The sequence below is a fragment of the Talpa occidentalis genome, unplaced genomic scaffold (assembly GCF_014898055.3).
Source record: "Talpa occidentalis isolate TD23 unplaced genomic scaffold, MPIMG_talOcc4v2.1 talOcc4.4, whole genome shotgun sequence".
In the NCBI taxonomy this organism is placed as follows: domain Eukaryota; kingdom Metazoa; phylum Chordata; class Mammalia; order Eulipotyphla; family Talpidae; genus Talpa; species Talpa occidentalis.
In genome coordinates this window covers 38,107,675-38,124,939 of record NW_023604295.1, presented here as the reverse complement: position 1 = coordinate 38,124,939, position 17,265 = coordinate 38,107,675, and the positions used below count along the sequence as shown (strand labels likewise).

The 17,265-nt window shown below is 37.8% G+C and overlaps 2 protein-coding genes across 6 annotated transcripts in view; one reads left to right on the top strand and one right to left on the bottom strand.

The window, feature by feature from the left end:
* The window catches only part of FGF12 (fibroblast growth factor 12), a 638,738-nt gene that overhangs the window by 159,394 nt on the left and 462,079 nt on the right, over nt 1-17,265 (top strand). The gene's annotated exons all lie outside the window — the stretch shown is intronic.
* LOC119257397 (small nuclear ribonucleoprotein F-like) lies at nt 11,681-12,045 on the bottom strand. The gene has a single exon (XM_037525288.2). It carries the CDS (start codon nt 11,969-11,971, stop codon nt 11,711-11,713), a length of 261 nt encoding a protein of 86 aa, XP_037381185.1. The 5' UTR covers nt 11,972-12,045; the 3' UTR covers nt 11,681-11,710.

The following is a 17,265-nucleotide window of genomic DNA, read 5'->3' as shown; positions in this document are numbered from 1 at the left end:
ATGTATTAGGTCTGGGATGATCCAAGAGTTTGCATTTCTAACAGATTTCCAGGGAATGTGGATGCTGCTAGCCTAGTGATCACACCTTGAGAACCACTGCTGTAGAGAGCTGAGACTGAGATTCTCTTGTGCCTGGACAGTATATCCACAAATGAATGTGCATTTTGCTTTATTATCAAAGATTGTAAGAATAAGTGATCATGAAGTAGCATTCTCATAGCATGAAAGAGTAAAAAAAAAATCACATCTTAGAAAATCATCCAAGAATTACCCACAGACACACTGATTAATAATTAATAGAAGGATCCACGTTTGATGTATCCATTTCTCTGTACCATGCTCCAGGACTAAAAATGGAAAATGACATTTTTTGACCTCAGGTGGACTATAGAGTCTAGTTTTTTTTAGCTAGACATATACAGAATCCTAGATGACAGCTGCAATACATGTGAAAATTTAGATTACGTTTTAGATGTACTTTGCTACCTTATCCTCTGTGTGGCCTGCTCTGGCTAAGTGGTATAGTCCAGGAACCAGTGAGTAAATAAGATTTATGCCCTCTGCAATCATTCCAGATATAGAAATCTAATCTGTGGGATTATAGAGAAACAAGTTGACATTTGAACTTGGTCTTGCCGAACAGATGCAACATTGGGAAACAAGTGCAGTCTGATGGGATACTGTCAGAAAAGGTGGAGAGGCATACTATACATGTAGCAACTAGGAAAATATTTATTAATTCCTTCACCTAGCAAATATTTGTTGTACCTAACAAATATTTCTAGGTACTGGCTACAGTAGTGACTAGACAAAGTCCCTGCTCTCCTAAAGCCAGGACAGGATACAGTGAATGAGGCATCATGAAAGAAAGATTTGGAGGAAATTCTGGAGGCCTATTACAAATTATATAACATAGGTGATGAAAACTCACATTTCAAGTATAGTTATTAATGTATTCATCATTTAAAAACTAGACTTGCAGGACTTTTACAATACAACATTACTTGCAAAGCTCCAATTATTCCCTAGCTTTTCAAGAACATATCAGCTGTGCAAAGCAAGGCATACCTATCAGCAAACTGCCATGGCCAGAGAAAATGCTATGAGCCAGTATTTCATTCTATGATTTTTGCCAACCTCTGGTGCTGACACATTTCCCTTGCTTAATGGAACAGTGAGTTTCATTTCTGTTCATTTTTGGCTCTCAATCTTTTTTTGCTTGAAACTTATAGACTGGTATTTTAGGGGAGAGGTCCAATGGATCTTATTGGAATGCATCAGGCTCAAAAACTTCTCCCTAAAACTATAAATGATTATCAGTGTCATCATTATGAAGGACAAAAACTAAGTACTAATATTCATGTGTTTTGCAATTATTTTATATATCCTACTGTCCTGAAGTATGTGAAGACTTGAGAGAAATGTTTGCCTTTAACCTCATCACCACACTTTCAGTGGCATGTTTTTGATAATCTGACTATATTTCCTCAGAGAAAGAGAAATTTAAAGAGAAGTTTCTGAACCTAAATTCTGTTTCGGATTTTTGTCTGTTCACTTCCTAGCTGAAGATACAGGGCAAGATTCCTGATCTCCCAAACTCTAAATCTTCTTATGTATATAATAGAAATAATAATCATACCTATCCATAGAGTTGCTTTGAGGATTAAATGAAATAATATATGAAAAAGTTTACCACACTGCTTGGCATGTAATAAGCATTCAGTAAACTGTAGTTATTAATAAGTAGCTGAAAGCTGTCTCTTTATAATCTCTGGTACAAAAATCACAGCCACAGGCTTTTGCTGTGTCTGCTGGATTCAGGTTTGCTTAATTGTTTAAATGTGTTCCAAGGGTAATACTTCTATCTGAACCTTTAGCTATAACTCATGATAAATCTGTGAAATGTGGTAACCCCACAAAGACTGCTTTTACATTAAAGTTTTAAAAGATTCAGGCACACACTTTGTGTCAACCTGGACAGTCATCATCAGTGATTGGGATCTAGAACACTGCCTTTTATTGAAAATGTCTCAGCCTGGTAGGTGAAAGACTGATGAACAAGATTTTGAAAATAAAGGTTAGCAGATGATTTTCATCTAACAACCACAAGGAGCAGTTAGACACGTGGCAAGGACACCTTGTCTTTTCTCTGAGCAACCTCTTTGATCTCGACGGACCCTTGAATCATGTCTTACTAGAGATGTGAGGTATCAGGGAACACACTGCAGCCTCCTGTGCTGCTCATTCCTCCAGAAATGTTTCTGCAGCCAAAGAAATATGAAGACCCCCACATGAATAAAATTTGAGATGATTTCTTCCTTTTTTTACTTACTATTTCTGTCACAATTCTAGAAAGTGTGTTATCAACGAGAGCAGCTTCTTTTCCCCATGTTCAATGCTTTTTCTCTCCAGATATTTGCTTCAACTCTAATTGGTATTTGCTTCCACATTCTAAATGAGATTTTCTTATTATTTGCTTCTCAATTTCTCAGCTTTATTTATTGATAGCCCTCCAAGGGAATGAAGTTTTCATATCTCCCTCTCTCATCACATTCTCATAACATCCTTTATCTCCCACCATCTTCTCAGGACTGTCACATAGGTCAGAATTTAGTGGCAACATTAGTATGACTATGTGTGACTACACTTTTCATGACAAAGTGAAATTAATGATTACTCTTCCTTTTTAAGATTTTTCCCCCCGTGTGTTTGATTCTTGTTTATTTTTTTTGTTTTTTACACACTCAACATTCACATACTTTTCACTATTTAGCTACAAGTTTTTGCATTATTCCGAATCTCATCTCAATACATTCAGATGCACAGATATTTTATCAAGTTCATCTTCTTGATGTAACCTCTTGGAAACTTCTGACTTACTTTTCTGTGGGCTCCTCCCCTGCTGTGTCCTGTGTGCTGGTTTGATCTCGTTATCCGTTTTCATCACCCTGGAAAATATCTTGGTTGGAATCTCTTATTTTCCTGCATTCTTTGTGTGATTTTTTTCCCCCTTAGGTCACTCCCTTATTTTGATGGAGCACACTTTCTAGTGGCTTCCAGAAAGAAAACGATATATTGTACTTAGACTTCATGAGCTTTTGCATACCTGAAAATATCTTATTTGAATAGCCACTTGGCTAGGAATAGAACTCTAGCTGGAAATAATTTCCCTTCATTATTTACATGGTCCCACTATTATGTCTTCTCCTTTGGTGTTGCCCTTTGGACCTGATGCCATTTTGATTCTTTCTTTTTTGAACATGCCTGATTTTATCTCATTGGAAACTTGAAGGATCTATTCTTCGTCAGAATTCAAAAAATATAGTGACTTTCCTTGTTGTAGTGTTATTTTTACCTGTCTTCAATGTGTAAACTCACATTCTTTATGTCTAAAAATTTTTCTTGAATTGTTTTTCTTTTCCCTTGGTGATTTCTCATTGTGTTTCTCCTCATTTATTGTTGGGTGGTTCCAGATCTATGTAAACCTTATTACTTAGATATTGATATTCTAAATTTGTCTTTTTTTTTATTTCCGTATGTTTTGTTTCATTCACTATTTTCCATCTCTTTTGCATTTCCTAAATGGTAAGTTCAACTTTATCTTCTAAGCTTTTTTGTTAGTTTTGTTTTTAATTTGTGATATCAGCCTTTCTTTTTTTTTTTTTTAAAGATTTTTATTTTATTTTATTTATGCAAGCACTGGGTACAGTCAGAAGCGCAGGAGGGTGAGAGAATTCACCAGAGCCAGAGAGGAGAGCAGAGTAGAGCAGGCAGGCTGACGAAGTACACTGCTGAGGGGAGCAGCGGGAGGCAGGAGAGGTCTGTGCGCCATGTGGGACCCTTGCCAGGTGGCCGGGGAACTAACTGGCATTGTGATATCAGCCTTTCATTTTCCAAGATTCTTATTAGTTTATTTTCTCTGAATGTTCGATTTTATATTATGCTGTCTTGTTTTACTGAGGCAATATTTTCTAATACCTCACAAAGTCTATTAATGATAAATTTTTTTTGAAGATTTATTTATTTATACAAGCACTGGAATACAGGCCAGAGGCGTGGGAAGGTGAGAGAATTCACCAGAGACAGAGCAGGGAGCAGAACAGGCAGAAGGACCGAAGTACACTGCTGAGGGGAGCAGCGGCTGAGATAGGAGAGGTCTGCTGTGCCATGTGGGAATCTCCCTGGCTGGCCAGGAATTGAACCAGTGCTGCAGAGCTGAGAACAGCTTCACAGCGCTGTGCTCAGCCTGCCGCACCACCGGGGAGGCCCAATGATAAAAATTTTAGAAGTTTTTATCTTCTATTTCTTTGTTTTCAGCATTTATTTATTTATTTATTTGATTGCTTGTTTTGGTTTATATCTTTCATATTAAAGATTTCCTATAGATGTTTTTATATTTAGTGGCCTGTTCATACTTAGGAGGTGGTGTGGAGTGCTCTATACACATGGGTGAAACTTATTAACAATCATCTTTGTTGTGGGATGATCTTGGTGAACTTTTCACTGTGGAACTCCTGATATCAGTATGTTTAGGTCTTAATTTTTATTATTTAAATGACTCCTCAAGAACACTCTTTCTCCTGCCTGAATGACAAAAATCTGGCTGCCAGGATTCTGCAGATTTCAACAATCAGTGTATAAATATTCACTTAATCTACCAGTTTTCAAAGTGGTACTCAATTTGTCCACTCTATAGGGAGCTTCTGTCCTATCTTCTGTGAAGTATAGATCTTCTACTGGGATCTGGGAAGGCAGTTCTACAGATGCCCAAAATTTAGGAGAGAGTTTGAGATTATAATACCTTCTTAAAAACAAACTTAAAAACAACTCTGTATATTTTATTCCTTTCCCCTTCACCCAAACCTTGAAAAGCCTGATGCTACCCCTGTTTAAACTTTTGAAGTTTCTGTGGTCTAAGACTGCTTATTGTCTTTCTCTATTGCTGACTTTGAATTCAGCTTTCTCAGATCTGCTAAACCCTTTATCTTCACCAGCTGGTTTCCCTTTTCTAAAATTTGGTTGTTGTCTTCTTTTGCTCTGTCTTTATAGATTTATCAAGCACAAACAACCCTTTTTATATTTTGAATGGTTTTGCAGGAAGAAATGAATGTAAAATCCTGTGTTCAATCTCTCTTCTTAGAATTCTCTTTACTTTCAAAAGACACTAAATAACCTTGCACAGAGGCTGCTTCTGGAGTTAGTCTTTCATAGTGTTCTCAGCAGCACTCAGGCCAGCTTCTCTGTTTAATAAATACCTAGGTTGTCAAACAATGGGGCTCATTACTGTATTCTTTACCTGAGAAAATACCATGGAAATATATTTAAAGAGGTATAAGCTTAAGAGAGGTATCAAAATCATGTCTACACAATTTTGAAAAGTTGCCTTGCTTTATTAATTCATTCCTCTTCTAGCCAGGCATCCATTGGTCTCATACTCTGAATCATGCATGGCTTGCATTAACAAAACTTTGAATAGAGACAGTTCCTGCACCTTTGATGCTGTGTGCAAGGCAGACACCACTGCTCAAGATGGAGTGTGGTAAATATCATAAAGAGATATTAACAAATGTTAGAGGCTCTCAGGGGATGGGAGAGATTAAGTCTGCCTTCTATTTCATGATTGAGAATGTCTCAGCTCTCACAACTCAAGCATTAAGTTCCAGAAAAATCATCTTGTTGATTCATAACTGGTGAAGTTACTACCTTCCCAGCATTGTAACAAACTCTTTATGATCAGAAGAGAATTTGGAAGTCACAATTAGTTTCTTCATTTTACCTGGGAAAAAATCAAAGCTCAGAGGAAAAGTGACTCAATCCTGGTAAATTCAGTACTGAAACTCAGGTTTCTTGATTCTTATACTAATGTTCTAGCCACTAAATCATATTGCGTCCCCATCCTAAAGACTAGTTATTTATAAAGATGATTAAAAATTTTAATTTCTGCTTCTGAGTCTCAGACATCTGGAAGTACCAGCTTTAAAAACCCGTGAGAATTTCTTTATAAGCAGTAATTCAAATGAAGAAGCTGTGCCTTGGACATAGGGACAGGGTTCCAGACTTAAAATTAATGACAGGCTTGGACCTGTCCTTACTTCTTTTGAAAACAAAGTTACAGTTTTAAACTGGAAGCACATAGAATGGATTCAAATTCCCCCTGGCAAATTCAGGGAACAACTTCCCAAATGAAACTTTGGTTATACCATTTTGCAATATTTTTTTGAGTCTGTTCCATGTTTACATTGTCTTGAAAGCACACAACAGATGTACAAATGCAGAATTTAAACATTTTGGAGAGGCGGAGAATGTTGTCTTCTTTGAATACTTAAGAATGCAATGTATTCTGTTAAATTTATGGCTTCATGACTTAATTAACTATTAGCAAATGGTATATTATGGAAAAGCTAAGAACTATAAAAAATATATTGTTTAATAGTCAGTTCTTTATCAGTAATATAATACTAACAAGAACTGCATTACTCATTAATAATAAAACAACTTGAAAGAGACCTTAGAATGTCTTCCAAAAGTATATTAATGTTTTATTTTTTTAATTTATTATTATTTTTTTTAAACAATATTTTCTTCTCCCCACCCCCTCAGGGTGAGTCGCCATAGAATTTCTTTCCCCAAGACACCCATGCACCACAGTCTCCTGTTCTCCTTCTTCTCTCCCTCTAATCCTTCTCCCTCCTCTTCCCCTGCAGTATGTCTCTGATTTGTAATTGTCTGTTTTTGCTTTGTTGTGTTTTGTACTGTTATTTTTTTTTTTACACTGATGTCTGATTTGGTTACCCTGTATTCCTGTTATAAGTGAAACCATCCAATATTTTTCTTTTTCCTTGTGGCCTATTTCACTGAGCATAATTCCTTCTAGCTCCATGCATGTTGCTGCGAATGGCATGAGTTTATCTTTTTTGACTGCTGAAAAATATTCCATTGTGTCTATATACCACATCTTCTTGATCCGGTCATCTATTTTTGGGCATTTGCGTTGTTTCTAGGTTTTACCTATTGTAAATAGTGCTGCAATAAACAATGGTGTACAGGTGTTCTTTTGAATCAATGTTTTTGTGTCCTTTGGGTAGATCCCTAGGAGTAGAATTGCCAGGGTATATTAATTTTTTATATCCACAAAAAATTACCTTGTAATTTTCTCAATAAAATATTTCTTGATCCTTCTCTACTGGGAAGTCTTTCCCCTGGTGCTAGGAGAGCATCTCCTACCTGGTAGCTTCTCTTTACACTGTGGTACAGTCCCTTAGGTACATGTCAAGAGATTTTTTTCAAGGCTGTAAGTATCATGAAAACAAAGACTATGACTTTCTTATTTGTAAACCCAGTGACTTGACACTAAGTATCCAGTAGAAAATTAACTGTGTGAATGAAAATGAAAAGTCCTTACTATATATAGTAATATTTACTTGCTTAATTTTCATAGCATTTTTCATAGTACTTTTTAATATATCCTGCATTTAGAGTAGCAAAGACCCAAGGTTGATACACAAGTGGCAATATACTTTTATTAAAACATCACTCAGATTTCACCTTGAACTCACATAATTCTCTCAATAACAGACCATATTCACTATGAGACTTAACTTCCTGTTGCCTAGGAAAGAAAACTATCTCTCTTCTTCCCTGGGAAAGGGACAAAAGCTCCCTCCTCCAACTTGTTAGACGCAATTTCTCTGCTTTTTTTCTAAAAATGAGAAACAAAAGCTTTCTCTGTTGTTCTCTTCCTCACACAACATGGTGTGGCATGATTCTTCATTATTATCTGCATACCAGCCTTGTTCCCAGTCTTCCAGCTCTCCTCCCTCCCATCAGAACCCCAAGTCCTCTTCCCTGCCAGTCCCAGGGAGGGGGCCTGGTGCTCCTCCTCATATTTAGTTCTTGTTTTTAGTTTCCTCCTTGACCCTAATGATTCTGGGGTACAGGCTGTGCTTCTCAGGACCTTTTGTAAGTGCCAAGAAACAGACTTCTGTGTGGCTTCAAAGGGAAGGCATTTCTGAATTCCTGACTTTTTTGGGATAATTTTTGTTCATTAAGATGCCCCAGAATTTTGACTACTGGGGACTTGAGGTCTTTTATTTCCCTCAATTCAAAAGGGGAGGTAAAGTAAGTAGGTGATAAAGACCTTTCTTGTCCTTGAAATCTACATCACTTTGCTGGAAAATCTTAAAGTTAGTATTCAAATTCTTTCAAACTTAGCCTCTCTATTCATAGACCCTTCACAAAATTACTGGAGCAGGCCCTTTGAATCTTGGCAAGTAAGGGTTATAGTGGGCTAATTCTTTTTTCATTAACTGATTTTACCTCTGAAACAGAGATGCAAGGAATTCGATTTGTAGTGACAGTCTGGACATATCAGGACATACCGGGATGACTTTCCAGGCCTTCCTTTATCATAAATGTAAGTTAGTGTCCCATCTCTGGGGTGCAGGAAAGGATCTAAGGAGAGAAAGTATATGGAAAGTGCTTTGTAAACTATGTAGTACTATATAAAAGCAAGTAGTTATTAATAGAGGTCTGACTATTCCCAATTGTTTCTGCTTGGTCACTTAGTTCTGGATGAATAAATTGGAGAGGAGAGGAAGGAAGGAAATAGCACTGAGCTAGGAGTCTGGAGATCTGGAGACAGTCCTGGTGTTATTCAGTACTTACTCACTGACTTGATGTGACCTTGGCAAAGTCACTTTACCTCAAGCACTTCTGTTGCATCATTGGTGATATTGGAAATATAAAGCAATTATGGTCTGGAAACTCTTTTACAGCTTAAAAATTACCTAGAGTTTTTTTAATATAGACCTTAACAGATTATTATTTAAAAATTACCTAGGGTTTTTTGAATATAGACCTTAAAAGATTATTATTTAAGGGTATTATTTAGATTATTTAATAGAAAGTCTTACCAATTATGAATACAAATATATATTTGATAAATGATTTTAAGGAGATATTTCAAAGAGAATGGCTAAGCTTAATCTTGTAACACTAGAAAGAAAAAAAAAAATCTCCTAACCTCTGATGGTTTCTGTTGTCTCTCAAAAGAATGTGTGTATTTAAAGAGAAGGCTAACTATTAAGAACAGATGAAATTCTGCATGAGAAATCACTTATAACAACAAAAGCACATTTTATTGTGATATATTCTCTAGTAATTTTCATTTTTTCTTCATTCAACCAAACACAACTGAGTATTTATTTAAAATCTATTACTATGAAAAGCATTATAAATGTATAAGTAAGACAATTCCTATTAGAAGGAATGATTGATCAAGTTTAGAAATGAGTGTGTATTAAAAATTATGAGAGGTAAAGCAAAGTTCTAAGAGTAGAGGCTAAGGAGAGATTAATTTTCCTGAGATAAGGTAAAAAAATGTAGCATTTTAAAAATGCTTTATAGATTATGAATATTTTTCCTTATATTATCTTGTTTAAATATCACAGTATTTGACAGGTATAAAACAAGACACCATCTTTGGGAAATCAGTTTGAAATTCTCTGAACCTCCTAACACCTAAATAATGTAAAGAAAACACCAAAAAGATATATTAACTTTTAAATTTATGGTAGGTACCAATAATCAATTATTTCAAATTTCTTAATGTTTTGCCCAAAATGTCTTAAATTTTTTTTTTATATTTGAGCATGAATATGGTCCTATTAACCAGCCCTTTTTTAAATGAGAAGGCTATAAGAAACTCTACTGCTAATATAATTTAATTCTGTATATCTTTATAAGGGGAGTTTATCCAATGCCTCTTCTTAGCTCAATTGCCCAATTTTATAGAGAACAAATACAATATGCCCTTAAAAAAACTTATTTTCACAAATGTAACTTGCTCACATATAAAATCTGGACTGTAATTACGGCCTTTTTGACCATTTCAGCACCTAAAGTCTGCTTAACAACTGCAGCAAATAGACCTTCACTTGACATGGGAGAGTCCTAAAGTGGCTGCAGTCTCTGTTCACTTGGCTTTTTTTAATGAGTGCCTTTTAGAATATTAATGGTATCCAAATTTACTAGTATTGTGCTATACTAATATTTCAAGAAAGCATGACTCTTTTGTGACACTGAATACTTTTATTTTTAAATTTTTGTTATTGAAGTAATTACAGTTTATATACATTTTATAAGTTTTACGTGTGCATTATTATATCAACATCTGTATATATTACGTTAAGTTCACCACTAAAAATCCACCAGATGCTTTTTATTTATTTATTTTTATTTTTTTAAAATTAATTTTCTCCTTTTTTTTTTTTTAAGATTTGTTTATTTATTTATACAAGCACTGGGTACAGTCAGAAGCGCTGGAGGGTGAGAGAATTCACCAGAGCCAGAGCAGGAAGAGGGACCGAAGTACACTGCTGAGGGGAGCAGCGGGCGGCAGGAGAGATCTGCACGCCATGTTGGACCCCCCCTCCGGTGGCCGGGGAGCAGCCGGGGATCGAACCGGTGCCGCAGAGGCTGTGGGCAGTTTCACAACCCAACCCTCAACTGCTTTGTCACTGGGGAGGCCCCCACCAGATGCTTTTAATAATGTATCTGCTCAAATACTGTGACTTCCACTCACAGAACAAAAAGATATAGGGCTGAGACTTTGCTTCGTATCTGCTTTATTTTCAGTGACTAATCTCTGAAAACTGAAATATACTTTTTTATCATGCTGCTACAGAACTTTCAGTTTGTTTTATTGAAAAGTAAAATTCTAATTTTATTTCATCTGAACATGTTAAAGATAAAAAATCTGGCTACAATTTATTTTATTTAAAAAGAACAACTTTCTGGGCTTGTGAATGTGGCCTTTGATATTATTCTATATTATTTGGATATTTTTAAGTATTGTGTCCATTTTTGGACTCTCCAGTTTAAAGAAATCTAGTGAAAATAGAGTATGCTTATGAAGCCAGCACTTTAATGACAGGTTGAGGGAATTGAAGTTGCTTAACCTGAAAAAGAGAGCTCAGGAAATGCACTAATTACCACCCTCAGGCTTCTGAAGAGATTTTATAAGGAGTACTGCGGTTTCCCCTTCTCCAGAGAAAGGAGAGATCTTGGCTCTATATTAATGAAGATTGGACATAACAGGATTCAGCAAAGTGGCCTTTTATTGGAATCTTTATTCAGCCATTAAAAGAAGAATTGATGACCATTAGGTTCTTAAGTTATCTTCTCTTGTGTCTGAATAAAATGATCTCTCAAGTTATATTTAAGTTCTGTTGTTACCATTGGGGCAGAGAGATTCAAGCCAATTTCTTTTGCAATGAAAAGTGATTAGGTACAATGAAATAACTCACTCAAAAGACATGGGAATTGTCTCGCCAACCCTTCATCCTGTGGATGGGGAGCTGGAAGTCTGAGAGATAGCTGGAGGGATAACTTCTATGAACTTTTTCCATCATTCTGTACTGCTTCTCAATCTTTGAGTTCATCATCTTACCTGCCATAGATAGTGACTGGGATGAAAGGTCAAGATCAGAATAAACAGGGAAATGCACCTCTTTCCAAAAATTGCTGGTGATGGCCAATTCTATCACATCAGTGACTTTCTGCCAGTGTGGCAAGGAAAGAAAACTTTTGTTGGTTGTAGATTATTAGAATTTAGAAATTATGGAATTTTGTTTTATTTATTTTTTTCAAGTTGAAAAACATAAATCTTTATTGTCTAGAAATATATATAAAAAAATTCCCCACAAAGATGCTATTCTCTCATTTCCCCATCTTCTTCTTCTTCTTCCACACCTCTGATATAAAGGACATTATTGAACCTTATTAAAACTTCACCCAGATGTCCAGACAATGTTCCATCTGTGTATTCTTCTGTATTTGCAAGCTCCATGTTCATATAGCCATCTACAGAGACCAGATAGCCCTTGTATTCCATTCCCCACTTAAGTTTCACCATTACTGGCTTTCCTGTTAATCCATTGAGGAAAGGTTTGGGATTGAGAGGTAAACTCATCGCATCTGCTGGCAAATGCTGCAAACTACCGGCCGCCGCACACCCAGCTGTGGTCCGTGCCTCGCAAACGCAGTGCCTAGTGCTGGGCACCGCGGAGCCGCAGGAGAAATGTATGGAATTTTGTTTTATGTCTTGATCTTCTCTTTTGTATAGGAGTATGTATGTTGCGCCCCACCATAACTGAATTGATATTACCTGGTACTTTTACACCCAGCAGTGGGGTTTATATCCCACCTAGTAGTTATAGCTTTGTGAGCCCATGGCCTCCACCTACTTCTCCTTTTCTTTAACTTTAACTTCAACTTTTCTTCTTTTGCTCTTCTTCAACTCTTCAACTTCAACTTGTGTCGAAAAGGAATGAGCGGAGAGTTCCAAGCAGACTTCCTTCTTGTAGAAAACACTCCGGTATGACAAATTAATAAAGTTGTAAAGGGCATGGAAGTTATTTTGCTTAACCCCTTATCTGACAGAGTTAATACCTGAATCCAGAAAAAAAAAAGAGGTGCTGATATTTGGTGACAAGCGAGGGTTAGAAACCAGAAATAAGAAGAAAAAGAAAATGGGCCTCCCTGGTGGTGCAGGGGTTAAAACACAGCCTATGAAGCTGTCTGCAGCCACTGTAGCACAAGTTCGATCCCCAGCCACCCAGGGAGAGCTACCCACATGGCACAGCAGACCTCTTCTGTGCTCTCCTCACCTGCTGCTCTCCTCAGCAGTATATTTTAGTCAGTCTGCCTATTCTGTTCCCCACTCTGTCTCTGGTGAATCCTCTGACCCCCCACACCTCTGGCCTGTACCTCAGTTCTTATATGCATAAATAAATCTTTAAAAAAGAAAAGGAAAATATCTGAAAATTACAAATGTGTTAGGGGACTTCATCAAGAGATGGTGATGTCAGGTTTTTAAGGATAAGTTATTATACACATCTTAGACAGGATGAGGGAAGTCATCTCTCTCTTGACACATAATTCTCATTATACTATTATCATAAAAGAGTTTTCCTGAAAGGGACAGAGAGACCAATATTTTTAAAAGGAAGAGAACAATATGATGATCTCTCTGAAAAGCTGGAGAGCTGTTGACAACACAGGGGGTCTTCCTACTGGTGTTTTGTGGTTTTTCTTTGAAAAATAGGCATGACCACAGTTTTGGGGAGAAGATGAAAAGAATAGTGTAATTTCTGTTGCTATTTGATCATCTTTGGCAAGTATCTAACCCTTTCAATTCTCCAGAAGACCAAAGGCAAATTACAGACCTGGTGTGCATGTTAGAATTCATCATTCCTGCTCACTATTAGCATTTCATCTATCTTTTGGATACTTAACATTTTACTACATTTTTGTCTTTTCTATCCTGCTGATGATAAGAAGTTCTATAGCAGCCAAAGTCTATATTTAGTCACCTTATAGCTTTTAAATCTCTCAGACTTAGAGATTTAAACAGTTAGTAAATATTTTTGTTGTTATTGTTGTATCTGAACCCAGAGCTTGTCTTACTTTTATTATTACATAATGATGGTATTTGGAAGAGACTTAAGAATCTGGTGTAATTCCTTATTTTGCAATAGGGACTAAGGCTAGAAAGGTGCCCATATAAATTTATATAATTTCATAGCTGCAAATTATCAACAGAACTTAGATATACCAGCTTTGCTTATTGTCTAGTCCAGAAATTACCTTTTAAGTAAACAGTTTGGTTTTAAAAGTTCATATATATAGTTATGATTAGCAGCCATATTATCTGAAATTCAATACCTTGGTAATCTTTCTGTTAATTTATCAGATTATTAATTAGGATACTTATTTATGGACCAATATTTCCTGAGACTTATTATGTGCTAAGTACATGTCTACATAGAATAGTGAAGAAAACCAACAAAATTTCCTGATGGAGTTTATCATTTTATCTATGATGGATGGAAGAGAGACTATCAAATGAATATAATATTTTATGTCAGATAGTGAAAACTACCAGGCATAAAAAAAAATTAGCAAGAAAGATGGGTAAGGAGTGCTAGGAGACATTGAGAGGTTAATTTAGATTTTTAATGAGGTTGGTCATTGGAAGTCTCACACAAGAGGTGACATTTGGACAAGAATATGAATTAGTTATAGGATTGAGCAATGAGCAAGTACATCTAGGAGGATGGCTTTCCAGGTGGAGGGGCAAAGCAAGTGCAAACACTTTGAGGGGGCCAAGGTTTGGGGTTGCTGAGCATTCTAGACGGTAAGGAGGCCTGTGAAGTCAGGAGAATGTTGGGGATGAGCTTTGGTGAGGCCTCATATCCGTTTCTCCTGATCAGTGACGTCTAGATCAGGGGCCAGTTTCACACATCTGGATGCCCCTGGGACAAGTCAGACCACACTGTCCCTGGTGTGGAGTACTTCCCACCTGAAGGAGCACCTTTAGACACCTAACCTCTGGCCTGCTTGGTTAAACCATGAGTGCTCCTGAACTCTGAGCTAGGGCTAGAAGTTGACCTGCTGTCGTATCAGGGCTGCCTTTGTTGACCAGAAATTTGGGACCTTAGAGGTTATCTGCCCTTTGAAAATGTCAACAATTCTTCTCACATTGCTGGTGGGGAGAGATGGGAACACAAAAAAAAGCTTGCAAGAGATGAAATTCTCTCTACCCAGTTTCCAAAGGAGCTCAGGTTTTTTGTTTTTTCTTTTTCCTCTATAAGGTTCCTCACATGCCACTCCCTGCCCCCACCCCCAGCCCAAGTAAACTTTGGGGATTTATTGTGTTGCTAAATCACTGCATTATCCTGCTGTCTTCTAGAAAAAAACTAACCCCATTGCTGCTGTCAGCAGAAGTCAGCTCTTGGGCTGGAACCAACCACTGAGAACAAACTTAGAGGTGGGGCAAGGCAGGAAAGCCTTAAGAGGCAGGTTCAGCTGTTCAGGGCAGGGTGGGAGCAAATAACTCTCCTACCATCCAGTGCTGGAAAGGCTGTACTGAAAGAGACCCAGAGAAATTACCTGTTTCTATTATTGCTAATCATGATAGCTTTCATCAATACATTACACTATATTCAGCATTTCCCTTACCTCATTCAGTCTCCTCTGCAAACTTACATGGTCTTGCTATCAACATGATAAAAGGTTATAATGACAAAATGATCGTATTATCAAAAGGATACAATGCTGTAAGATCCATAGGACAATCCATAGGACAATTTCTCTCCATTAGAATAAGAAATGGAAGGTCAGCACCATCAGGTGACTGAGGCAAGGTCACCAGCTTCAGTAATAGTGAAGTGGAGCCCCGCACCCAGGCTTCCTGCTCTAGCCGGCTGGCTGCTGCAGTCACTTCTTCCCACTGTAAGATCCCCGTGACTAACCTGCAATGGACTGGTTTTGGACACAAAAGCAACCTTCTCTTCTTTGACCCCAGACTACCCCCTTTTCTTATCTCTCCCAGGTGCTTGGGGTCCCTCCCTCTTCTGCTTGTTGATTTCTAAAAATGCAAAAACCCTGAAGAGCCCTGCAGCATTGCCCACGTGACTCTGAGAAGACTCGTTGGCATCTGCACTGGCCTTCTCTGCAAAAACTTTCCAGTCTCATCGAAATAAAGGGGCACAAATTCAGAATACGACAATTGAGAGAACACAATTGAGAGAACAGCATTCTGATGGGTACAAATGGATTTTTCTATTCTTGCCCACACTGATAGGATGACAAATGACATCGAGCTTAACACCACAGGTGGACCATGAATAATGCTCCCTCATGTCTGCAGAGAACATACAGAACACCAATTCACCACAGCTTTCTGCAGTCCTGAAGATAGTAGCTTCCCCATTTTACCGGTGTGCTGTGCCCAGGTGGCATTTAGATGGCACTAAGAAGGTGGTTGCTTCACCTTTTTCTAACCCACCATGTGTAAGAAGATCATCATAATAAGTAGTTGAGGGGTTCAGTAATGAAATAGATCCTCTCTTGGTACCTGCAGATTGAGGGAAATATGCGCAAGTACAGGCAAGCAAGGATGGGAGCTGAAGGGACACCCTCTCCTCCCACCCAAAGAATAAAGCTTAGACCTGGAAAGTGGAATTTGATTCTTTCTGGACAGAACCAGTGGATAATGAGAGCAAAGAATGGAGAAGATGCTAGCTTGTATTCAGAGCAGCAAATGAACAATGCATTGAATATAACTTGTAACTTATTAACTCAAAGGCTGAAGAAATATGCCTCTATTTTTTTCAATTAAATCAACCTAAATCTAATGTTGATTTCCTATCCCAAGTGGTGCATTTAATATTAGCCCTTACCTTCTCTGTCAGGCTGAGTCAATGACCTGCCTGGGTTTTATGGGCCACCGTTATAGATTATGTCCATGCCTGGGGCAGGAGAATTTATTGCTACCGAGAAATGTTCTTTGCCTGGGGTTCAGCTCCCCAGGCAAGCCATGCAGTCATCACTGCCCAGAATCTTGTAGCTATGTCTACTCTGCTTCTCCTCAGTAGTCTCCTCATATATTTTTAATTCCATGGGACCTAGCCCCCCTCCCATCGAGATATTATGAGACCCCTTTTGTAGTTTCTTAATGATTTTATTCCTTCCCTAGAGCTACAATCTTCAGATAGCTTCTGTTATCCTAGCCAGAAAAATCCCTGAGTCAAAGAAATACTACCTTAAATGACCTACTTCAAATAGCAAAGGAAAAGGAGAAGAACAGATGTAAGCTAATATTTTAATAAGCAGCTGCCACACATTCAAGAGTACCAGGGGCATGAGGTGGGTGGAGGAGAATTGTGGATGCCTGCCCTGGAATCTTGTGGGGGTGGGGAACAAGGAGTAGAAAGAGCATCCTCCTCAGATGACATGGAAGTCTGACTAAGATAGGAGGGCCTGAACCCCAACTTTGCTCTGAACCCCAGCTTTCAGACCCCTTTCATCACATATAAACTTGCCTCGACCTTTCCCTCTTCCTTGTTTAAAACAAGCTGATCATGCCCCATTCAAAGCTGTTCAACCTCTAGGGTGGATTTGTCACCTCCTGGGTCTCACGGGATGCTGCCTCTGCACTAACCCCTAAGTCTCTGGTATTTTTATTCTCTCTCCACTGACTTAGCTTATCAAATGCTCAAGTCTATCTTATTTAAAAACAAAATCAGCACATGAAACATCCTTCTCTCTACCTCTCATTTCCTTCTAGCTCCTTCCTTAAAACTTTCCTTTCTTTATAGAATCCTTGATTGTATCAGACTTTTGCCTCCACGACTGAGGGGTGCCTAAGAAACAGCCTGCGCAGCTTCAGTCTTGGAAACAGATGGGCTCTGCCACTTACGG

Bases quoted from the DNA above. Each gene is read 5' to 3' on its own strand.
- LOC119257397 (XM_037525288.2), bottom strand. From the start codon at position 11,971: ATGAGTTTACCTCTCAATCCCAAACCTTTCCTCAATGGATTAACAGGA.